General features: G+C 36.8%; 1 protein-coding gene across 19 annotated transcripts in view; it reads left to right on the top strand.

The window, feature by feature from the left end:
* Positions 1-26087, top strand: part of CSNK1G3 (casein kinase 1 gamma 3) — a 75273-nt gene that overhangs the window by 23998 nt on the left and 25188 nt on the right. For 18 of the 19 annotated variants that reach the window (XR_010827562.1, XR_010827563.1, XM_066988001.1 and 15 more), the window contains 2 exons: positions 18241-18389; positions 19445-19679. Coding sequence is in view for 17 of the 19 variants with exons in the window: in XM_066988001.1 (XP_066844102.1) it covers positions 18241-18389; positions 19445-19679 (384 nt within the window). In the remaining 2 variants the exon portion in view is untranslated. Of the gene's footprint in view, positions 1-8595; positions 8615-18240; positions 18390-19444; positions 19680-26087 lie in introns of those variants that run through there. The other variant, XM_066988014.1, reaches the window with a different exon arrangement.

The following is a 26087-nucleotide window of genomic DNA, read 5'->3' on the forward strand; positions in this document are numbered from 1 at the left end:
GCTTGTTTCATTCCTCTTGGTGCTTTTATACCCAGAAATACCCTTATGATTGTTCCCTCAATTGTCCAGTTTTCACCTTTTCCTGCCATAGGTGAGCTATCCCTAGTATTTTTCATGTAATTTTGCACCTTTCACAAAACTACAGGCACTTAGCAAGGAATAAAGCTACTTGTACTGAAAGTGAGTACAAATCTTCCCTAAATTAGTTATATAACTAGGAAGAATATATGTTGCTTGAAAATGCTCTTGAATTCCTAGAATAGTTTTTCACAGGTCATGTAGTTACCTTTTTTTCAATTTTTAATAATGTTTCTTTTGCAAAATGGGCTATTTTGTTTATACTTTATTTTTACATGCAAACTATTTTTTTTTCCCGTCAAAGGCTGTTTTTAATTGTGATCTTAAAGTTATGTTTAATCTGCATTGAAGTGCTGTTTAAGCTGAAAAGTGCTCTCCAAAAGTCAGGGAATACAAAATAGACATGCCGCTTGTATATTATTGCATTGAATGTATGTGTTATGATGAATTTTAATTAATTCTTTTTAATACTACTTTTATTTTTTAAAATTCAGGATCTTATATTTATTGATACACAGATTGGATGATATTTCTCTGGTTGAGTAGCTTTCAAAATTTTGTCCTCTTGTTTAAAGATCCTCTGCTGGGAAACACACTTTCTAAACCTTTTACTTCATGTAGAACTTCGTGTTTGATGCTGTTGCACCAGGAATGTTTCTTCAGAAAGAACTCCTCATAAGATATGATAATGTCTGTTCCTTCTAATAGATGGAAAATTAAGTTGCAGACTGTGTCATCAAAATCTTGAGTCTTACATGCTTGCTAATGTGAGAAAACTGTCAGGGTGCAATGTCTTTTTTTTTTTTAAGTAGTTGTAAATTGTTAACGTACACTTGGCTGGCATTCTGAAAGAGCAGATAAATTAAAAGCAGAGATCTTAATCCCTTAGCTAATGAGACAGTCATAATTGCACAGTCTGTTTTACTTATTATTCAGTCTTCAAAACTCTGGGTAGCAACAACTTGATCACCTGTTCAGTTACCTTATAAGTGTTGTTAAGTGCTGTTAAGGAGAATAAACTCTCTGATTCTTTGTATATTGACTGAAGATGATGAGGTCTTTGGTGTGACCTTCTCTATGTTTTCCAAGTAACTTTCCAAGTGTTTTTATTACAAAGTGAAAGCCTCCCACATCAAGCCTAGAACCCTTTTAAGCTTCTTTTGAGACTTGTCTGACTTTCTCAAGCATCCCAGTTGAGATTCATTTTAGTGGGTTATGTGGGATGCACCATGAAGAAAGTAATATTCATGCTTCCATATTCCTAGAGAGAAGTTCAGAACCTTGTTGTCTCCTTTTCTTTCTGCAACACAGTTTTCCCATCTTTGCCAGAATTGGCCACTCATGTGTAGGAAGCCATTCAACTTGTAGAAGAAAAATTGCAGAATTATCTATTTTCTATCCTCATGTAATTTGAGGCAGTCTGTTTTAGTTCATTTTTTTTGGCGTGCACATTTCAGTCAGGTGTGGGTGTAAGAATTTTTCACATGTGAACAGTTGAAAACCATGATGGAGGATATTTGATGGACCAAGTGATAAATCTTATACTAGTTCTGGCTATATAGGCAGTGTTGCTTTTTAAGCAGTGATTGTATTTTTGTCAGAGTAAACTGACGAAAATGTATCTTCATTGTACAAGTGGCGTTAGGAGGTATAAAAATAGCTGTCATTGCTAGAAGTCTTAACTGTAGTAATTGTGAGCAGATTGGTTTCTCTGATAAGAAATTACTGATTGGAGTATCAGTTCCAGTTGTCTGGAGCCTTCTGGCTTCTAAAAGTCCATATTTGCAGGCTTTCATCATGAAGTTGTTTTTTTTTCTCAAACAGTTTTTTATTTATGCAAAACTTTACATAATTTAGGTGGTAGTTAATACTTGAGAGTAAACTGAGTTTGTATTTAATTGTAGTAAATATCTTCCACTTGTTCTCCACATCTGTACATGCATTCATATAAATTAATAGTAAGTGACTACTAAAAATTGGTATAGTGAGTGTGAACCGATTTTTCAAAAGTAACTGTGGAAAAGGGTATAATATTTCATTTCTTTCCCAATTCTGAGAAATGGCAGAGCCATTGTTTTCTGAAGACAGATAACTTCATTTTTCACAAGTAAGAACTATGAATTCCACAGGTGATGCTACAAACAGCCATGGTGACTGTGAAATAACCTGAGGGTTAATGGGTACTTGTAGCTCCAGTGAAATCACAGTTTATTTGGGGTGTTGGCATGGGAAGAAGGCTCTGATGTGAATTAATAGTTCTGGAAGTAAATAAGGTTATTTTCCTGAAACACCTTCTTGAAGTCAAGTAAACAGTGTTATTGGGCAGCCTATTACCTTGCTTTCTAACCATTTTTAACAGAGTAGCTTGGTGTTTCCTTTGATCATATGAATTCCTTAGGTGGAAAGATTAACATTTTGAAATTCCTGGAAATATTTTCTTGGTATTCCTTTATCTCTAGCCAGTATTTGCCTGCTACAGGTCTACTTATTCCTATAATATCCATTTTTGTTTCTTTTGTAGTGGATTTGTAGTAGTGGATAGTATAGATAGTAGGATTTGTATAGTAGGATAGTATAGATAGTAGGATTTGTATGTAGTGGATAGTGACTTAAAGATTAAATAAAGATTAAAATAATAATAATAATACTGTGATCAGACTTACTCTTTTGCTTTCTTTTGTTTCTTGAATGCTATGAATGGGTGAAAGATGTGCTTGGGTGCAAAAAGCATTTTGGGAGGGAGATCTCTTGTAATTCTCCTCCCTGACAACAAAAGAGTCAAGGAAAAAATAGGCAAGAAATATGCATGTAAAACCAGAAACATTTCAAAACTGTTTCCCTTTGGAAAGAATCTGCTTATAAAGGACGCTAAATCAGCCTCAAATAGGCTTCTTACTGAACACGCCTGTGAATGTTCAATAGAATGTAGGAGTTTGTCAGGAAAAAAAAAAAGTGAGGTCTCTTTCTTAAACAGGAAACATTTTATCTACTGTGGGGCTACTCTCAAAACATTTTGAGTTACTCAGAGGAATGGATCTAAACTTCCTAAAAATAGTTCTTAAATCATTTTAAAGATGTAACTAATTTTGGTCACATCATAATTTACTTTTCATTATAAGTTTTATATAGAGCAGTAGAGATTTTTCTGAATATTACTTTTCTTTTTTTTCTACTATAACTTTGTTGTTTAGTAGTTGTGGGCAGGAGAATCTTGCTTGAAGTACATACCGTACTGAAAGTCTGAGATCATTTAGTTGTTGGTATGCAGAAGTTTCTAGTTAAGTGAATAAGCACCAACAGATGAAATTTGAGATACCTTGAATTCTAATATAATTTTAGTTAAAATTATTTTTCTTAAAACCCAGTAAGAAAAGGTAAGAAAAAGATACATCAGTTATAGCACAGTACTACAAATAAAACTCCAGCTGAGTTCTTATCTGAAATTATACTAGGACTTTTAGCATGAATAAAAAGCAGTTTTGTATGCTTTCATTTATTTATTTTGTGGTAGTTATCTTTCACACTAAGTCTTTCCCTTCATGATAAGAAGGTGAAATTCAGAAATCAGCTCTTTTTCACGTTTTATGTCTGAATAACCCTTACAGACATAGTGTCTGTAATTTAACCACACCCAAACTCAGTGTGCTTTTTGATTCGGAAAGACTGTGTCAGAGAAATCAGTAGCTGTTGGCTCAGTTCTACTTTTGAGGAGTAAAGCTGAGAATTTTGTTTTAATGTGGGACTTAATGGTCCCTCATGAGTGAAAACTTCCAAGGGAGGAAGTTTTCGAAGAAGACAGGTAGGAATTTACAGTATGGTTCAGTTTCGTCTTAAAATAAAGAGTCTGCATACACATTAAAGAAGTTGTTTTGTATGTGTTTGAGAGTATAAAAACTATTCAACTTCTTACTGATTTTTTTTTCTTACATCTCTTAACAAATCTGTAGGCCATTAGTTGTAACGGCTGGAAGCCTCTACAAGAGAGTGAGATCTCATACCCATCTGACAAGTAGAACAGAAAGGCAGACAGCTGCTGCTGCCGTAGCAAGCTTCTGTCTGCAATGCTGCTGACTAACTGAGAACAGTGTTACGATAGTACCTGTCCAGAGCAACAAGGAGGACCCATTGTTAGATTTTATTTTTTTCATATGAGATAATTTGTGAAAGAGACAAAGATCTGTTTAGCTCTGGATTATAATAAATCTGAAATTGCTGCATTAACATTTCATGCTAAGTCCAATATTGGTAATATTTTATTTTTCTTAACTTTTGTACATCTGTTCTTTCAGATGAAGTTTAGTTGACTCTTCAAATTAGCAGTTAAATAATGTTTCTTACAGTGTAATCAAAATGTGACACTTGACCAATGAAGTATAAGAGATGTATTTGTTCTGTGGAAAACAGTATAGTGTCTTAAGTGGTTTTGGCCACTGTGAAAAGAATGCTAAGTACTGCATTCTGTACGTGACAGTCTTTTCTACAGATGGATACTAGTAGTCATGTGGTAATATGCTCTGCATTAGTATCTAAAAATACATGTAGTTTTCTGTTCTGAGGTAATGAGAGCCTACCTTAGACATTAAAAAAAATCATACTACTTGGATGGTTATAATAAAAAAAGTTACTCTTGGTTGGAGGACATTGCACTGTGGTTGTAATGTGATTTTCAACGATACAGAAGCCAGTAGATCATGTGTGTATATATTATTGGCTGGTAAAACAATGTTAGTTTAAGAACAGGACTATGTAAGAGAAGCTACAGCCAGGGAAGTAGTAAGCATTTTTGCAAGCTTGTCAACTGAGGAGTAGAATCTACTCACTGTTTTGGCAATTGGGGTCAGCTGAATATTTATTTTAGCATTTGGAGCATGTCGGGATTCTCTGTGTTGATAACTGGGTTTTGATTTGGGAAAGTAGCAAAAGTGGTTTGAAATATCTTTTTTTTTCATTTTTTGGTGCAGAATATGTTAAACTAAGCATTTATTACAAGGTGCTTTCTACACTATTTAATGTTGAATATGTTAAACTAAACATTTATTTATTACAAGGTACTTTATACACCATTTAATGTTGCTTTGGTAGAGTAGACATTGCTGGTCATAGTTTTTTCTTCTTTGTTGGAAAGTTGTTTGTCAAGCTGAAGGCCAAGAGTAAAGTTGGCGTTCAGTACTCTTTCCTGTAGGTAAAGACCAAAATATTTAAGGTAATGAAAATAAAATTGTTCCTCTAATTTCAGTTCAGACCAACTTGATCGTGTGGGACAAAATGAAAAGTTTGAATGTTCATTGCCAACTTCCCAATTTTTTTTGTACAGCCCTTTCAGGGCATAGAATGCATGATTAAGCATCCTTTTAATTTCCAGTATCTGCCCATCTTTACTGATAGGAGACTTTTTTTTCCTACTCTTTCGCAGTACACTACCAAAAAAAAAAATACTAATTCTGTATGGGAGAGGATTTCTTATTGCTACAGAGGTCAATCCGTTGATCACTTCTGACTTATTGCCAGGGCCATGGCCAGCCTACCTTCATAAGTAAGGGAGGTAGTTTGTTTCCTCCACAGGGTGACATTTATTATGGAAAAAGGTGGTTTCAGGTGCTGACACCATACCAGGATGGTATCAGCATCTCTGATCTGATCTGCTCTAACTCCTCCCAACACCACAATGACCCCTAATTCTCAGGGCGCTGGGCCTCATGTCCTGCTCCCATCTCGTTTGCAACCCATTGATCCCAGTACATGACAGCTACCAATGTTCTGGTACCATGGCACAGCGTAGTACCAAATGTGATCAGAAAAGTGTCATCCATGTGAAGCCCTTCACCTGCATTGGAACAGAGTCCATGCAGACAATGCTGTTTAAGTTCCCTATGTAAAATTGTCATCACTTTATTACAATTGATGTTCTACTATATAATGAGGAGTCGCCTTAGTAATGGTTCCATCTGATTTTAGTGTTAGAAGTGAATTGTAGCTGGATTAATATGATGATTTCATATGATTTTTGTTCATGGGTTCTTTTTTTTTAGGTATTACCTAAAATATCCCATTCCCTATTTTTTTAAAAATAATACTTTTATTGGGGATTGGAACCTTGCACTTGCCATTATTATAATATAACAATAATGGAAGTTAGCATGTTTTGAAGCGAATTTGAAAAAAGACTAGTACAAGATTAGTCCAATGCAATAGATGTCCAAATATATTAATTAACTGAATATTTCCAATACCTTATTAAAGTAATAGTAATTTACTGGAGTTTCAGATTTTAGGAGATAAATTCATTTCTGAAACAAGCGCGTTGCTGTTACTGATTGTTAGAAACAAAAGTTAAAGAGAACATGTCTAGCTGTTAAGTGCAGAGTTGGCAATTAACTCAGTTCAGGATAGTCTTAATTATATACATATACATATTTATGACTTCTTGTGTATGTGGCTTTGAGTTATTGAAGTTTCATAACCTGCCTGTGTATCTTGCTAGCAGACATTCGATATATACTCAGTGATTTTTTTTGTAATGCTGCATGAAAGTTGCTTAGAACCATATTCTTAGGTAAGTAGTGGCAATTTGCTCCTGAACTGAACACTGATTTTTTTTTTCAAATTCTTTTAGTACTGCTGTCCTACATACACTTTTGTTCTATTTTTACTAGGGATGTTTTGTAGAAGAACAAACAGTAAGCAATTTTTGTGTTTTAGGCAAGTCTTTTCTAGCATTTCATTTAAAGAAATATACAGAATTTTTGCAATTTATATTTGAAGTATTCTTCCCTATAATTAGTTCAGGAGATCTGTTAAGAAATGCAGTTGTGCAGATTTAAATTTAATTTACATGTGCATGTGTTAATGATTTTGAGAAATGGTAATTAATGACTGTAAGAAGCCTGGCTTCATACATTACTTCAGAAGTACTGAAGTAACGGTGCTTATATATTATGTCCTTGTTTAGTTTGCTGTTTTGCAGTCATGTGCAGGGATGATTGTGGTTTCCATAGCTGTAAAGTGCTGAGTTTCCTGAGATTGTATGGCCTTCTGCATATGCTGCTTTGGTTTTCTTGTATGCATGCTTTCGTGTATGCTATTTTGGTTCAACTTGAAAACCACATGCGGCATTATCCTGCAATTTTGTCATCACTTCTTTCCCGGAGGATTCAGGTCAGATGCTGTAGTCTTAGTGAGGAATCCTTGTGTTGGTGGCAGGTTGTTGAATTCAATTGTTGACAGTATCAGTACAAATGTGCAGTGGAAGACAGCTCTTACTGCATTTCTTCGGTATCTTCAGCTTGGATTATTTCAGTGTCTCTTGAGTTGCTATATATGAAAAGTAAAACTACAAATAAAAGACAGTGAAATGTAGGAAACTGAATACAGAATAGTGTGTTCTGTAATTGCAATCTTGTGTATTTTACTGTCATTTAGGACTCTGATTTAACCAACAATCTAAGTAATAAGATATAACAGGTCATTTCAATAGGTGTGTTTCTCAGCTGGATTTGGAAGAAATTGTAAAATGACATTGATATTAAAATAAAACACTGAACAGTCACCTGCCCAATAGCTTTACCAATTACAGATTGTATTTTTAGTGATATTGAGTTACTGGTCACACATCCCATCAGTAAAAATTTTTGAATCCCCCCTTTATGTGTATTTATAAAATAAGTGTACCACTGTATTAATATTATGTACATTAAAAGATGTACAAAATGAGAAATTAAAGGGATGAGATACAGCTTAAATAGTATTTAATATATATATTGTACACAATCTTGCTCTTTAAAAAAATTACTGCCTCTTAGTGAGAGTTATGTGCTTAAATATACTTCATTTTTTAAAAAAACTCTTGTTTTTGTACTTTGTGATACAGTGATTTGAATGTCTGGCTCAAAGTTTGGTTTGAGTTTGTTTTAATAACTGTCGTAAGTGGAAAATGTTCCTCACAAAGATATGTAGATCCAAATGGAAGAAGTGCATCTCTGGCTGTGCTTACTAAATCGTGGTGCTTGTTTTTAATCCCATTCATTACTAATTCTGCTTTTTATATTTAATTCCACTATTTTTCATCTTTCCAGATGTTAATCACTTGTTCTTGAAAACTAATCAGAAGATATTAATTTTTCGTATTTTTAGCAAATAGGTTTAAAATGCACTTAAACTCTTTAGGAGATCTATGAATTGGTTAGAAAATTCTGTTTCCAGGTGAAAGTGTAAAATAGATTGTAAGAGATTTTTTTCCAGGTCAGATTGCATTGTTTTGCTCAATGAAATCACTTAAAAATGGAAACATTTCCAAACAACAGTTTCTAAAATGCTGTCTCCATAGCACAAGTTTCTTTTGAAAATCACCTATGTTCTTGCTCATTGTTTAAAATGTCGCCTTCACCCTTATGTGACACCTGTTTTTTGAACAATTTGTGAAGTAGCCTACTACATGGAGGAGGTCAACATATTTGGAAGTCTTGTCTTTTCGTAAAAGAAAAATGTGCAACTCCTCTTTAAGTTCAACTTCTTGAAGATCTTTGCCACAAGATAATCGGTAAGGAGAAGATTTTTCATGGTCAAGCACCTGTTTGAGCAACGGTTATACTGACAATTTTTCCATAAAACATGTTCTTTATTGTCATTTAGTGTTGAGAGTATATCAACTCCAGTACATCTTTCTGATAGTGATTCAGAAAAAGTTATGTGTATGTTATTATCAAAGTATAACGTAACGAACACCATAAGCTGAGATGTATTTGAAACGTATGTGGTCTCACCCACCTGTATGCCAAAACTTCCACACTGACTAATTCGTCCTAATAGTTGTTTGTTTGAATCTTCAGCAGTATGTTCTTGTCTTCTGATGGTACTTGCTGACAAAGGAATGCACTTCAGTTTGACACCATCTTTTTCGTCATGCATTATTTTCAACCATTTTTACTACAGCAGGAAGATCAAGTGTTTCCTCAATGGTCTGTGGCTTTTTGTGTCTTGCTATTAACAAATTTCAAAAGACACTGCCAAAGATTTGTCATATAATTTAGTGAAACGATGTAAAGGTTGTGGATTCAATAACATGTCTTGAAATGCTACTGAAAATAATTGTAGAGGCTTGTTTTCATGTCCTGGATGCTTAGTTTTAAGGTTTTTTTTAAATGTTTTTCTAACTGCAATTCCTTCATACTATCACTAGCTAATATATCATAGCATAATAAACACTCAGGGTGAGGTTCTTTGTGAATAAGAGTGGATGTAAATCCATATTTCAAATAGTTTTCTTGATATTTTCCATTTTTTGGCCATTTTTTTCATTGAAAAGTTTATCACTGTTTATAATGTGGCAGATGAAGAGCTTATACTACAGTAGAAATGTCTGCTCTGCCTTGTTCTTGTTTGCTCATGTTTGCATTATAAGCACTGCTTTCAGTCTATGTTTTCTTTGGAGGAGTCTTTTTATACTGCTCCTCCATTTTGCGAGGGGTAGCCTAGTTAAAACTAGACAATATAGTCTATAAATCCACTTAACTGGGCACACGTAACCTGCAGCACACTGCAATATGCTGTAAACGGGTGAAGGAACAAGGATGATACGTTTGTCATCTCCACATCTCCATGTTCCTTTGATCATCCACGTGACCCTTCTCTGGGCTCACTCTAATAGGTCTATGTCCTTCTTGTGTTGGGGACCCCAGAGCTGAACACAGTGTTCCAGGTGGGATCTCACGAGAGCAGAGTAGAGATGGAGGATTGCCTCCCTTGCTTTGCTGGCGATGCTGCTTTTGATGCAGCTCAGGGTATGGTTGGCTTTCTGGGCTGCAAGTGCACATTGCCAGCTCATGTTGAGCTTCTCATCAACCACCGTCCACAAGTCCTTCTGAGAGATGGTCTCAATCTATTCTCCACCCAGCATGTATTTGTGCTTGGGATTGCCCTGACCCAGTGCAGGACACTGCCCTTGGCCTTTTTGAGTCTCATGAGGTTCTCACAGGCCCACCTCTCAGGCCTGTCCAGGTCCCTCTGGATGGCATCCCTTCCCTCCAGTGTGTTGACACCAAGCTCTGTGGTGTGGTCATCAGAAAACTTGCTGAGGGTGCACTGAATCCTACTGTCCATGTAGCTGACAAAGATGTTAAACAGCACCAGTCCCAATACTGACTCCTGAGGACCACCACTTGTCCCTGATCTCTACCTGGACATTGAGCCGCTGACTGCGGCTACTTGTGTGACCATTCACCCAATTCCTTACCAATCAAGTGGTCCATCTGTCACATCCATGTCTCCAATGTAGAGACAAGGATATCATGTGAGACAGTGTCAAATGCTTTGCATGAGTCCAGACAGATGATGTCAATTGCTCTTCTCCTATTCACCAATTCTGTAACTACATCACAGAAGGCTGCCAGGTTTGTCCAGCATGATCTGCCCTTAGTGTATCCATGTTGGCTGTCACCAGTCACCTCTTTATTTTCAATGTGCCTTAGCACAGTTTTCAGGAGGATCTGCTCCATGATCTTGACAGGCACAGAGGTGAGACTGACTGGTTCGTAGATCCCCAGGTCTTTTTATCCCTTTTTAAAAATGGGGGTTATGATTCACCTCTTCCAGTCAGTGTGAACTTCACCAGATTGCCACGAGTTCTCAAATGTGATGGATAGCTTAGCACCTTCATCTGCCTGTTCCTTCAGGACCTGTGGCTGTATGTCATCAAGCACCATGGACTTGTGGTCCTTTATGTTCCTTAACTGGTCTTGAACCTGATCTTCTCCTAGAGTGCGCAGTTCTTTTTCTCCCAGTCCCTGCCTTTGCCTTTTGGGACCTGGGCTATGTGGCTATAGCACTTGCCAGTGAAAACTGGTGCAAAAATGTCACTGAGTACCTCAGTCTTCTCCATATCTGATGTAAACAGGTTTCCTTCCAGATAGGGCTCACAATTTCCCTAGTTTCCTTTTATCACTGATGGAAGCCTATGGAAGCCTCGTTGCCCATGATGTCCCTAGCCAAATTTAATTCTAATAGGGCTTTAGCTTTCATAACCTATCCCTAGCTTCTCAGATGAGTTCTCTGTACCTCTCAGGCTACCTGTCCGTGCTTCCACCCTCTGTAGGCCTTCTTTTTCCATTTGAGTTTGGCTAGGAGCAGCTCGTTCCTCGATGCAGGCCTCCTGATGTTTTTGCCTGACTTCTTCTTTGTTGGAATATGTTGCTCCTGAGCTCGGAGGAGGTGATCACTGAATATTAACCAACTCTCTTGGGCCCCTCTTCCTTCCAGGGCTTTGTCCAATGGTATTCTACTAAGGAGATGCCTGAAGAGGCCAAAGTCTGCTCTCTCAAAGTACAGTGTAGCACAGTTTTATAAAATATGAATTATGTTGGAAATATGGCATACTCTATAATTTACATGGTGCTGTATAGCACATAAAATATAAAATATAACATTAAATATAACATTCTATAACCTTCTACATAAATAAATGAAATAATTTCTGGATAGCTGTTATATTAACAAAAATATAATATACTTTAAGTGTGGCAAAATTGCTTGGAAAATTATAATACTTTAAATCCTATGAAAATATACAGAATAAGTGAGGTTTTATGGTATTGCAGCTAACAGTTAAAGATTATTAATGAAAATAATGATGCAGTAAACAGGCCAACCCCCTTCAGCTGTAACTATTTTTTGTCCAAATATAACAGTTATTTTTTATTGGTGTTTCGAACCGTAAGAATTAACATGGTCATTAAGCTAGCAAGAAGACATTGCATTATCCTTTTGCAGCTATTCCCCATGATAGGAGTTTGTTTTCTTACGTGATCACTTCTTTACAGGAATAAAAATATTTCATTTTAAAATAAGTCTGGCATTTGTTAATCAGTTTTCAGAAGTTATTTTAAGAAGTTGGTGTTTTTTGAGTAGTTCAGATGTTGTCTGGGTTAATAAATTTTTTTTCTAATTCACCTTATTTTTCATGAAGATTTATATAAGAAAGCTTCCACTTAAATCTTTATTGTGAAAAACAAAACGAATAAAACAGATGCTCTTCATTAATAGCACGTTACTTGTACACATACCAGGTGATCTGGAGAAAAGACTGAATAATATAGTGATGGAATGATGTTAGGTTATTGTTTTTAAGCAAAAGCAAGGTCTAATATGATGAAATCTTCTAGTCCTTTGACCTGTTAATATGAAATAATTTTATAAGTATGGGGGATTTTAGACATAGGACTCAATTTTTGTATTGCAGAATTAGTAACTTAATACATTACGCACTACAATTTTTAGGTATTTTGGAACTTCGTTTAGTCAGAAGATCTGGTATTGTAGATAATACAAGTACTCTTCTTGTCATGTTAAATAAATGATGTGATTTGGTAGAATAAATGTTCTAAGGGTGTTTTTGACCTGTCATCTGAACACATTTCTGAAATTGGCAACTCTGCCTCCAAATCTGAAAATGCTGCGAAATGAATTCCTGTCTACAATTCTTTTTTCTTCCACCTGTATTCACAGAAGCCAGTTCTAGAAATCTTGATGAAGCCCCCAAATCTTCCGACTTCCATATTTTTGAAGAAGTTCTTTTAGTATTTTAAAATCCTGTAAACAGACACAGAACAAATGCAGTGCTAATAGAGGGGAATTTTGTAGTTCATATCTTTAAACGTGAAGATACAAGAGCAGAGATTCTTGGAATGTGTCTCAGACCATCACATATGTTCTCTTTTCTTCTTACTGTTCTTTTTCTTCCTGTCTGTGCTCAGTTGTTTGTTTTTTGGACTTATTTCTGTACGTCTGTTGGATAACATAGTTCACTGCTGCATACTCAACCACATTTCCATGTACAATTCCACAATACCGTAAAGTGGAGGCAGGAAACTTGGCTACTAGGGATATCTAGAATTATGATATCCTTTTCTGCACAGACAGCTTTTCTGAGCCATTATTTGATGATTGGAGATGATCTTTTAAAAATCAAGCTTTGTTGTACCATGTTCTCATGTAGCATGTAATGTGGTTTATGTTACTTAGTAGGAATGAGCTGCTATTGCAGACTCTCTGGAATGGGTATGATAATGCATGTTAAGTATAGAGGGTATAGTTGTGATTAAAATTAAATAAATAAATGGAAAGTCTACGGGTTAGTTGTTAAGGGTTATGTTTTCATTGTTATCACTTGTAGGAAAAGATATCAAGGAAAATACTCTTAGAAAATGCTGCATTTGTTTGCTTTTAGTTTTGCTTAAATATAGAGGTGTTGGTTTTGGACACAGTTACACATCTGTGGCTTGAGTGTAAGTTAGCACTGTACTAAGGTATGGAAAATACGAGATCACAGAATCATTTAGGCTGGAAGAGACCTCCAAGATCATCTAGTCCAACTTCTGACCTAACACTAACAAGTCCTCCACTAAACCATATCACTAAGCTCTACATCTAAACGTCTTCTAAAAACCTTCAGGGATGGTGACTCAACCACTTCCCTGGGCAGCCCATTCCACCACCTAACGACCCTTTTGGTAAAGAAGTTCTTTCTAACATCTGACCTAAACCTCCCCTAGCGCAACTTTAGCCCATTCCCCCTTGTCCTGTCACCAGGCATGTGGGAGAATAGACCAACCCCCACCTCACTACAGCCTCCTTTAAGGTACCTGTAGAGAGAGATAAGGTCGCCCCGAAGCCTCCTCTTCTCCAGGCTGAACAATCCCAGCTCCCTCAGCCGCTCCTTTTAAGACTTGTTCTCTAGACTTTTCCCCAGCCTCATTGCCCTTCTCTGGACTCACTCAAGCACCTCAATGTCCTTCTTGTAGTGAGAGGTACTTGAGGTGCAGCCTCACCAGAGCCGAGTACAGGGGGACAATCACTTCCCTAGCCCTGCTGGCTGCACTGTTTTGTATGCAAGCCAGGATGCTGTTGGCCTTCTTGGCCACCTGAGCACACTGCTGGCTCATATTCAGCCGACTGTCAACCAGTACTCCCAGGTCCTTCTCTGCCAGGCAGCTTTCCAACCACTCATCTCCCAGCCTGTAGATCTGCTTGGGGTTGTTGTGCCCCAGGTGCAGGGCCCGGCACTTGGCCTTGTTGAACTTCATACAGTTGACCTCAGCCCATCGGTCCAGCCTATCCAGATCCTCCTGCAGAGCCTTCCTGCCCTCAAGCAGATCGACACGTGCACCTAACTTGGTGTCGTCTGCAAACGTACTGAGGATGCACTCGATCCCCTCATCCGGATCATTGATAAAGATATTAAAGAGAAATGGCCCTAGTACTGAGCCGTGGGGGACACCACTAGTGACTGTCCTCCAACTGGATTTAACTCCATTCACCACAACTCTTTGGGCCTGGCTATCCAACCGTTTCTAACAGTTTCTAACCCAACGAAGTGTACGCCAGTCCAAGCCACGAGCAGCCAGTTTCTCAAGGAGAATGCTGTGGGAAATGGTGTCAAAAGCCTTACTGAAGTCAAGGTAGACCACATCCACAGCTTTTCCCTCATTCACTAAGCACGTCAGTTTGTCATAGAAGATGTACTTCAAAGTACACCCAATGTTTGGAGTGTTTTCACATATAAAATCCCATTTTATCTTCAGAGAAGAAAGGCAATATCCAGTGTTTGGGACATTCTGAAAATGGATATGGTTGTTATATGTAGTACAGGATTGTAATAATAGAGACCATAGAAAAGCTCATGTGAAAGGAAAAATACACAGTCCTTTAATGTGCTTTTTATGACAAACAAATTAGCAAAATGTATTCTTGAAAGTTTTGTGTCACTGTTTTTACTTTTATATCAGGAAAATTGTAAGGCCCATTTATCTCTGAGGAAGTAAGACATCAGGATGCCAATTCACATTCTAGACTGCATTTAATCCAAAGTTTAAGTATTAACATGCTTTTCTGTGATACTGCAAATGCAAATGACTTGTTTCTAAAGTGAAATAAAACAAGTGGTTAAGAATTCTTACTTTTAAATTCAAGAGTAGCTTAAATGTAGTTACTTATTTATATGCAAGATTTGAAAACAAATGCAGCTTTAACACTGAATTAGCCTTTTGCCCCTCTCAATAGTTTTTTTTTCATACTTATTCACACAGTATTTAAGAGATTGTTAGTGAAACATGCAGTGAGATATTTATGTTTACATATGTTTTATCTGGAAATTTTGCTCTTTATTTTAACAAAATTCAAAGTAAAAAATACACAACTACAGATTTAGAACTTTGTTTCTTAAAATAAACTTTAAAATATGAAATTCTGTTTTTATTCAAATATGTTTTTCTTCTAAATCACTTTAATGATTTAATGCTGTAGGAGTTAGTGGTTCATTTCTGGACACCATGAATTCAATTTTCAAAGGAATTTAAGAAATTAAGGGAGGTATTTGATGGGATACTTTAGAAGAGGAATCAGTGTGAATCCTTTTATCATAGGTTCCCCTTGAGACTTATGAAAACTCCCTTTGTCATCGTTTCTTATGAGTACATTAAAAAAAAAAACTTGACCTTCATACAGTTTAATTAATAGATCTCAGTGTACCCCACACTTTATTAGGAATCTAGATGTTTAAAAAATTTTTAAGACTTCGACTTGGTGGTGTTTAGATTTGTAATGAACCAACTCAGATTTAAGAAAAATATTTTCTATTATGTGCCATCTGTACAGAAACCAAAAGTAATCAAGGAAGAGAAGACAGTGCAAATTTAAGTAAAAAATGCTTATATTTCATCGTAGAATCAGAGAAAGTCTTGGGTTGGAAGGGACCTTGAAGACCATCCAATTCCAATCCCTTGCCATGGGCTGGGACACCTCCCACTAGGCCAGGTTGCTGAAAGCCCCATCCAACCTGGCCTTGAACGCTTCGAGGGATGGGGCATCCACAGCTTCTCTGGGCAACCTGGTCCAGTGCCTCACCACCAAGAATTTCTTCCTTACATCTAATCTAAACATACAGTCTTTTAGTTTAAAGTCATTCCCCTTGTCCTATCACTATCTTCCTGTGCAAAAAGTCACTCTCCATCTTTTTTTAAGCCCCCTTTAGGTATTGAAAGGCTGCAATGAGATCTCCCCAGAGCCATATCACCTCCAGGCTGAACATCCTCAGTTCTCTCAGATTTTTTTCATAGGAGAGGTGCCCCAGCTCTCTGATCATCTTTGTAGCTCTCTTTTGGACTCATTCCAACAGGTCCACATCCTTCTTGTGCTGGGGGCCACAGACCTGGATGCAGCACTCCAGGTGGGGCCCCTCAGTGCAGAGATGAACAATCCCCTCATAGAATCATAGAATCATATAATATCCCGAGTTGGAAGGGACCCACAAGGATCATCGAGTCCAACTCCTGGCACCATACAGGTCTACCTAAAATTTCAGACCATATGACTAAGCGCACAGTCCAAATGCTTCTTAAATTCAGACAGGCTTGGTGTAGTGACTACCTCACTGGGGAGCCTGTTCCAGTGTGCAACCACCCTCTTGGTGAAAATCCTCTTCCTGATGTCTAGCCTAAACCTCCCCTGCCTCAGCTTGACACCATTCCTGCGGGTCCTATCACTGGTGATTAAGGAGAATAGGTCACCTGCCTCTCCACTCCCCCTCGCGAGGAAGCTGTCGACTGCGATGAGGTCGCCCCTCAGCCTCCTTTTCTCCAGGCTGAACAGGCCCAGTGACCTCAGCCGCTCCTCATACATCTTCCCCTCTAGGCCCTTCACCATCTTCGTTGCCCTTCTCTGGACACTCTCCAACAGTTTAATGTCCTTTTTGTACTGTGGTGCCCAGAACTGCACACAGTACTCGAGGTGAGGCCGCACCAGTGCAGAGTAGAGCGGGACAATCACCTCCCTCGACTGACTAGCAATGCTGTGCTTGATGCACCCCAGGGTACGGTTGGCCCTCCTGGCTGCCAGGGCACACTGCTGGCTCATATTCAACTTGCTGTCAGCCACAACCCCCAGATCCCTCTCTGTGGGGCTGCTCTCCAGCATCTCATCGCCCAGTCTGTACGTATAGCCAGGGTTGCCCTGTCCCAGGTGCAGGACCCGGCACTTGCTCTTGTTAAACTTCATGCGGTTGGTGATTGCCCAGCTCTCCAATCTGTCCAGATCTCTCTGCAAGGCCTTTCCACCCTCGGCCAAGTCTACAACTCCTCCAAGTTTGATGTCATCGGCAAATTTGCTCAAAACACCTTCTAGTCCTACATCCAAATCGTTTATAAAAACATTGAAGAGGACTGGCCCTAAAATGGAGCCTTGAGGGACCCCACTAGTGACCATCCGCCAGCCGGATGTGGCCCCATTTACCATGACCCTTTGAGCTTTACCCGTCAGCCAATTGCTCACCCATCGTATGATGGTTTTGTTTAGTTGTATGCTGGACATTTTGTCCAGTAGGAACCTATGGGAAACCGTGTCAAAAGCCTTGCTGAAGTCCAAAAAGATCACATCAGTTGGTTTTCCTTGATTGACCAGATGGTTGTTAGGCAGGACCTACCCCTCATGAACCCATGTTGGCTGGGACCAATGACTGCATTGTCCCCCAGGTGCACTTCAATCTGGCTGAGTGCCCTCCCTCAGCTTGCTGGCTGCTCCTGTGTTTGCAAGTTCGCACTGCTAGCTCATATTTGGAAAACCATTAATACTAACAAGTGACGACTACAACAGTTTGTTATCTATGGCATTCCTATTTTGATAATGCATCTGAAACTTGACTTAATGTCTCATGAAGCTTAAGGATTCATTAATCTCTTTTGGATTTTTAAATGATTAATATAAAGCAGTTTACTCTTGAATATCGCTTTATCTCCTGAATATAGCCTTAATGTAAAAAGTTTAATGTAAAAAAACTGTTTTTTTGAAAATCAGTTTATTTAAAAGCTCTCAATACCTTTTTAAAACCCCATTTCAATTTACTTTTACAAAACCCAACAGATTTTTTTCATTTTCTATAAAAGATTGTAAATTTTTCATGTCAAACATGTAATATTCTTAAGACGTTTAATACTACTGATACTATTTTCACTACTCCTATTTTACCTTTTACTTGTATCTTTTACAAAGTTTTGTTGTTGCTTTTTTGTGAAATATGTATTTTTTTACTTAAGATCATCTTGAGGTCAGGTAAGAATTTTAGTGTTATGTTCATTAACATTATTTAACCCCTTATAATTACGTTGTCTCTCTCTTCTACAGATGGACTACCTCAGGTCTACTATTTTGGCCCATGTGGCAAATATAATGCTATGGTGCTAGAACTACTTGGACCTAGTCTGGAAGACTTATTTGACTTGTGTGATAGGAAGTTTTCTCTTAAAACTGTTCTTATGGTAGCCATACAGTTGGTAAGTAGAACACATTTGAATTTGAAAGTTTATTAGAGTAACTTAGTCTTCAATGGATTAAATACTAATTTCACTTCAAAGACTTTTGCTTAGCATGTTTTAAATTGGTATTTGTGCCTGTGATACAATTTTAGCAGAATGATTGACTTTATGTCATTTTCACTTGCTTTGTTTTAATTTTTCAAAAATCACTGCATGAATGTACTATCATTGTCTTCTGAGTCTCTTACCTAATGACAACCTGAAATTATGGATTTTAGTTTGACATACACAATTAAAAAAAACATCTTCTTGAAATATAAATAATTGTAATTATGAAAGGAGGTGGAAGCTAGGATTCCTAAATAGCATAAATATTTAACCTGTGCTGTCTCAGGAACAAAGAGAAAAAATAAAATTCCAGAAATACTAAAATATAGCAAAGTTACTCAGTGAAAAAATTGTCAGATTTTTTGAAGCATTTTGATTTGGTTTCCAGTAGGACAACTGTGTGTGATGGAAGGAGGAAACAAGGCATTGCATGTTTGCCTTGATATAATGTGCTTTAAGTAAATCTGAAATGTTGAAGGTATTGAGTCTCCAATTCTATAAATAGATATTGATATTGGGGCTATATGTATATTGCTGGAATTCCAGCACTTCTCTTCTACTGGCATAAAGGTTTTATTCCTTTAATATATAGTAGATCTATGTGGAACTTGTTTTCCCACTGTTTTAGTGACATAATTTCTGGTTAATGCAAACTATTCATTAAAACTATGCCTAGTAATATGCACAGAATATACCGAGTGTCAGCTGTTCTTAAAGATCAGCTCCTATTATATACTGATTCGTGTCTAATGTCTAGTTTGCTATACATGATTTGGTGTATCTACTAAGGGCATGTGTATAGTTTTCATTGACTGGGTGGTACTGTATTAAGACCAATAGCCGTTTGGTAAGGGGGTGACTTCTTCTAAATGTAAAGCAAATGTCAGATATTTAGCTTCTACCACAAGTTCATGTGGCAACCTGATGCTTAAACTAAACTTTGTCATCTTTTTGTTTTATTAAAGATTTCTCGTATGGAATATGTCCATTCAAAGAACTTGATATACAGAGATGTTAAGCCTGAAAACTTCTTAATAGGACAACCTGGAAACAAAACCCAGCAAATTATTCATATTATAGATTTTGGCTTGGCAAAGGAGTATATAGATCCAGAAACGAAGCAGCACATACCATATCAAGAACACAAGAGCCTTACAGGAACAGCTAGATACATGAGTATAAACACACATTTAGGAAAAGGTACGTGTGCTTTTAAGTGCAGAAACAAGAATTAGCAGCTGTCATTTGTGTGAAATCACCTTCTTTTCAAGTTGTAATTTTTCTCTACAGTGTGAAGTTTAAAGTACTGTTCAAAATCAGTTTGGACTTGCTAAAATGCTATTTATGGAAATAAGGTTCTCTGGGTCTCTATTGATCATGATTGTGTCTCAGCAAACATTTATGTTATTTTTGTTATTTATTCAGAAGAAGAGGTGTATCTTTATATTGTAACATCTTCACATTAGAAGTATGCTATGGGGAAAATAAAGGTAGGTATTGTTGAGAAAGATATCCAAGTTAATAGATTGCAGCGATATGGGTTTTCTATGCAGCCTTGCCAGGTTTTTTGATCCCTTTGAAATGGAATAATAGTGGAATATTAGTATAGGAATATTAGGAATATTAGCCTAGTGGAATAATAGTAGTTTCCATTTTCATGCAGATTTGTTGATTTTTTTTTTAATGGCTATACTGCTAATGAGGCTTTGTCAGAGTAGCTAAATGTTATGCTTGTGTTGCAGATGTGATGGAGTAAGGAAATGACAGGATATATATAGAGAGAAATAATTTTAATTGAAGGAATAAATTTACCTGGAAAAAGGTGCATGAGCATACAAGGCAGTCTTTGTTTTGTCCCATGGCAGGGACACCTCCCACCAGACAAGCTGTGTAGAAGATTTCTAGTGACAATAGGGCTGACATCTTTGAATTTGCGTAAACCAGCAGCATATAATTGCATGGTAAATAGGTTGCTGTTTTAATTGATCAGAAAGACTGTTGCACAATTCTTATAGTTCATGTTAATATGACAAATATGATACTGTTCATGTTTTTCTTAGAGTGATAGGGGGGTTTAATCCATAAATTCAGACAAGTTCAGTTAGTGGTGAGCAGCCATAGCTGAGGAAATGATGGTAGATGTTTTGTAGTAGTTTGATTTTTGACATTTTTTATAATACTGTCACAATAGATTCCCTTCATAACAATTATAGGCACATATATTCAGCCTTCATATTTTTCTTCAAAATAGGAAGAAATGAGTTAGTTACCTTGTCTATAGGCAAATTTTTAATTTAATCAGTGTGGAACTGTTCCACCTGTTTATGCTTTTCTCTTGGTTCCTGCCTCAGTCTCAACAAAAATTAGAAAGATCTTTCTAAATTTCTCAGCTACTTACCTGGCTTCCATGCAAACGTAGAGAAAAAATATATATGTTCCTTGTTCAGTATATTCCACGGCAAATATAGACCAGTATTTACAAAATGTCATTCAACATCACTTTAGGATAGTAAACTTTGGAATTTTGCTCTATCTCTGGGCAAGTTAAAGAATGTGGAGCTTTTTCAATTAAATAAAAAAAAGAACAAGTCTTCAGAACAGGAGAGAGGAGGGTTTAAGTAGGTGATGACGGAAAGATATTTTTCTATGGTGACAATTCAAAAAGGTATTGATTTTAAAATGCTAAACATTACTTTATAATTCAAAACATTTCAGATGTTTAACCTGACATATCTGTGCATTCTTCACAAACAAAGCTGAAAGATTTAATTTATGATGTGCAAACAAACTGTAGATCTTGGATTTTCCCTCCAAATTCCTAAAACAGCCTGAATTTTCTCCGTTATATAGGGAGAAAGAAGCAGGTATATGTATAGCTATGCTGTACGTTCATGTGTAAGACTGACAGTGCATGTAAGGTCCCCAGATTATTGGAGGGGTTTATTATTATTACTCAGGGAAAGGTTTGGGTTGGAAGGGACCTTAAAGCCCATCCAGTTCCAACCCCCCTGCCATGTGCAGGGACACCTCCCACCAGGCCAGGTTGCTCAAACCCCTGTCCAACCTGGCCTTGAACATTTCGAGGGACGAGGCATCGACAGCTTCTCTGGGCAACCTGTTCCAGTGCCTCACCACCCTCGTGGTGAAGAGTTTGTTCCTAATATGTAGTCTAGATCTACATGCTTTTAGTTTAAAATGATTTTCACCTGTCACTGCACTCCCTGATAGAGAGTCCCTCCCCATCTTTCTTATAAGCCCCTTTTAAGTAGTGGAAGGCTTCTAGTACCATTAGACAATGGCTGAACGGCCACCCCACTCATGTCTGGTAAGAGTTATATTTGGGTACTTTTAATCTACATTGAAAAAACTTATTACACACCTACACACTGCAAGTTTTAGAGAAACAGAAGTGTTACTTAATGTGTAGCTGTTTTGTATTTGAAACCTGATTTTGGAGGTAACCTTGTTGTAGATTTTAAAATCTCACTTGCAGTCCCATGTTCTGGGAACATCTTCACAGGGTGGCTAACTTCTTTAAATACGTGTTCTATGGGGAATTTTTAAGAATAGGCTAAATAATAATTGCTTCCCTTTTTAAAGGTGGGAGATTGTGCTCTTCTGACCATCTTTTCATTTTCTGTGGGGTTGCTTCTGTAGTCGGAATGGAATTAATTAAAGTAAAACACATTTGAGATAATTTCTGCTAGGTGTATGAAGCACTGGTGTAATTCTTGGTATTTATACATTAGGAATGCATGAGTTTAAAGAACATTGTTTGTCAAATATATGTAATTTAAAGCATATAGCCAAGTCTTGTGAGAAGCAATTGAAACTTTATTAATTTAATTTAATTTTCTGATAATATAAACTTCAGCAACTTCTTCACAGGATTGACATGAACAAAAAGTGGTAATGTGCACTTTTGCATATTAAGTGTCTGAAAAAGCAATCCACAGATTTAAAAATACGAATTACTGTTTCTGAAGTTCATGGCTTTAGAGATTATGTTCACATTTGCCATAGCATCATGACCACTGTGGTTCCTTTAGTCATTATGGAAGTGTCTGCCAACCCTTGGCAAGTAAAGAAAGAATCCAGCAGGGATTCCAGTAGAAGAATTCCAATAGAGATTCCAATCATGGAATGGTTGGTGTTGGAAGGGAGCTCTGGAGGTAATTTGGTCCAATTGCTTGTTCAGGCTGGGCCATCTAGAGCTGAGGACCACGTCCAAACAGCTTTTCAGTATCTCCAGTGGTGAAGACTCTACAGGCTCTTAAGGCAACCTGGCCATGCGTTATTTGATATTTATTAGAGGTAACGGTCATTAGTTTATACTCATATTTTATCTTGTTATGGCATGCCAGTTGTGTAAAAATAAGAATCTTTTTTTTTTTTTCCTTTTTTTTCCTTTTTTTTCTTTTTTTCTACTTAAATTATTTCCACAAAGGTATCAAAATAATTACTGAAAACTGGCCTACTAGAATACTTTTTGGCTTTTTTCCCACTTCTGAAATGGAGTACAATATGCCAGCTTTATTCCAGCAAGTACTTTGGCGTTTGAAAATGGAAAGAAACCTATTCTAATGATACAGCAGTATTTACTAAAGTGCTACGATATTTTCTATTTTCACAATAATGATATATTTGTCGCTGCTTCAGGTCTTGTCAGTGGGTTTTGAACTGCTTGATCTGAAGCAGTCTCTTAACTAAAACAGGTGGAATAGCATATTCCTAGTATACACATATGATGAAAAACCACCCACTCATGCATTGAAAAAAGCGTGGTACATGAAACTACCCTCAAGTCTGCATGCGTTCACACAGTAATTGGATGTGTAAGAAGTAACTGAACTATTGTAAGCTTATCATGTGCTAGATTTACTATTCTTCACCAGGTAAAGACTTCAAAAATGTCAGTTTTTAAACCATATTAGAGCCAAAGAGCTTTAAGATTAGTTGCAATATTTTTTTCATTTAAAGAATAACAATGTAAATATTAACATTTTCTTGTAGTATCATGAATATTTTTTACTGAGAACACATTTTAAAATTTGATAATGGTGTTTGAACTTCTTAAACATATTTTTTAGAATGTAAATTTCTCAAGGAAGCATTTAATTTGTGTTTTGTGCATGGTATATCAAATTGGTGTCAGTTTAAGAAGAGACAACCAATTTTAGAGTCAACCTATTTAATCCTTCTTAAATAAGACAACCCTCTTACCCCCAAATCATTTAAGAAAGAAAACCACATAACTTAAAGTTGGTAATTATGTGGAGAACACACCTGATTTTTTAGGGAATTACATGTCTGATATTAACACATTGGCATAATAAATGACACTTTCTCCTTCAAGGGGAAAGTCTTTTGCATTCTTTAGGTAAAATCTTGAACTCTAGTTGGGTAGACTTATTTTTGTTTAAATGACATGTCTGTTTGAAAATTCTGTCAAATCTAACTTTTGTATTGTGAGTAGTCCTATACCTCTCAGCAAGGCTGTGGGGAAGAGTAGTTAGGTATATACTGACTCCTCTGGCCGTGGTAGCTGTGGCAAAGCTAATAGTCTTTTCAGTAGCTAGTCTGTCTTTACTGTGATATGTCTCCTTCTCACAGGAGTTACATAAATATTTATGTAATTCTTAAATGTAAGTGCAAAAATTTTAGCATGCATATCTGAAATCTGGTGTGACTGGGGACTGTAAGTGATTATACCATGCAAAAGACCACAACCTCATGTAAAAACTTCTTCAGTTCAAACTCAGAACAGTGATTCTCCTTGACCTGAGTATTTTGTAAGCATTTCTTGGGTGTCAGAGAAATATGACCTCTTAAGACATGTTGAATATGACCTCTTATGACACATTGAACACTATGAATGGGGCACTTACTTTCCCAGCCTCTCCTTTATGTAGATTTTTTTTTTAATTTATTTTTATAAGTTCTATGATTTTTCTCTGAAAATGTAGCATTTCTTTAGTTTGTGCTGCAGGACATACAGTACACTGAAGTTCTTCAAGTTCTGTTTGTTTTGAATTTCTTAGAGTTACTGGGACAGTGGAATAGAGGATACATTCAGCACTAAAGATACAGGAAATGAGAGAATTTTTAGGACAGTATTTTCAGTCTATAGGTAATCCCTTTCACAATATCAATGGTCTTGTAGCAAAGCTAATGGATATATTATTGCTGCTTGACTATCCAAGGTTTCAGGTGACCCTTGTGAAAAATAAAAGCCTTTTGAGTAAAGAGGGAGACAGACTGTCATGTTCTTATTCTGTTACAGGTTGATCTCAATTATGCATTTAATTGAACTACAACTTACTCTACATTATTACTTATAAACAAGAAATTGTGTTTTCTCATGACCAAAAATATAGTTTAGGATCCAGATTGTTTACAAGTGTCAAAACAAATGCATAGCAACAAGAAAAGAGTTTTAAGTGTTTGCATATGTTTAGTTGAAACTAGCACAAAATTGCCAAGGCCCAATATTTTGAAGTGTATATAGAAGGTGATTTATAGTTACCAAGCACTGTGGTGCCAATCATTTCAATAATCTTTTCCCCCCAAATGTGCGTTTGGTCAAATGTTTCTAGTGGCTTTGTAATACACTGGAAGTTTGTATCTAGAATAGAAGATATTTTGTCTATGTGAAAAATAATGTGGATTTATTCAGATAACTGTTTGAGGGAAATATAGATATTCTGCAGCCCTTTTCAGCATTTGGTTGGTGCACTTGCTTCTATAAATTAACTTCTCTTGGGGATAAAATTATTCCATGCTTCTTCAGTTCCCTTCATTTTCAGGAAGGGAGAGTGGGATTCCAGAGAATAAAGATTCTGTATGGGAGCTAAAAATCTCCATCTGTAAGAGTCCTATGAACTTTTTGTATCTGCAGGAAATCTACATTGGTAATTGGGGGATTTCCCTAAATTCAGAAAAACAGTGTGCTGGATTTCTGTTTTAATTTATTGGTTAAAAGAAGCATGGTCAAATTAAGTGGTAATTGCTATAAAATGGGTACATCTAATGGTGTCTGGGGAATGGCGAATATCCTTGGTTATGTTGGTCTTTTCCTGGTAGTGCTTGATTATTGAAGAGGCAGAGGTTAGTTATTTTACCACGAATGCCTGAGACTCCTGGGAATGAAACAGCTTTGCCCTGTAATGCTCATTGAAAGGCCAAATGAAGAAATTAACAGTAATTTAACAGTAATTATGTTAAGGGGAAAAAAAAAAACGCAACAAAAACAACAGCAACAAAACAAAGAACACCCCTCCTTCGAGCCCCCTACCCTTCACTGGTAGGTCCACTCTGTTGTCAGAGCTGTTACATGTTCTAGATTTAAAATACATTTTTTTAGGACCAGGCTTTTCTGTAATCTAAATCACCAAAAATATTTGTAGATTGGATCAATGCTAGTGCATTTCTTAACGTAGTTTTGTTCACAATAAATGTCTGTACTAGCCTGCATTCTAGAGCTTTTTCATAAACTTGAAGAAAAAAACAATTTCGGCAGTTAAGGGGCCATAGCCTTTCAGGGCCTAGGAACTCTTGCTTGTTGCTGAGTCAGTGGGGCAGAACGAAATCTTTTTCCAGACCTAGTAC

This window comes from Anser cygnoides, chromosome Z (genome assembly GCF_040182565.1).
Source record: "Anser cygnoides isolate HZ-2024a breed goose chromosome Z, Taihu_goose_T2T_genome, whole genome shotgun sequence".
NCBI classification, from domain to species: domain Eukaryota; kingdom Metazoa; phylum Chordata; class Aves; order Anseriformes; family Anatidae; genus Anser; species Anser cygnoides.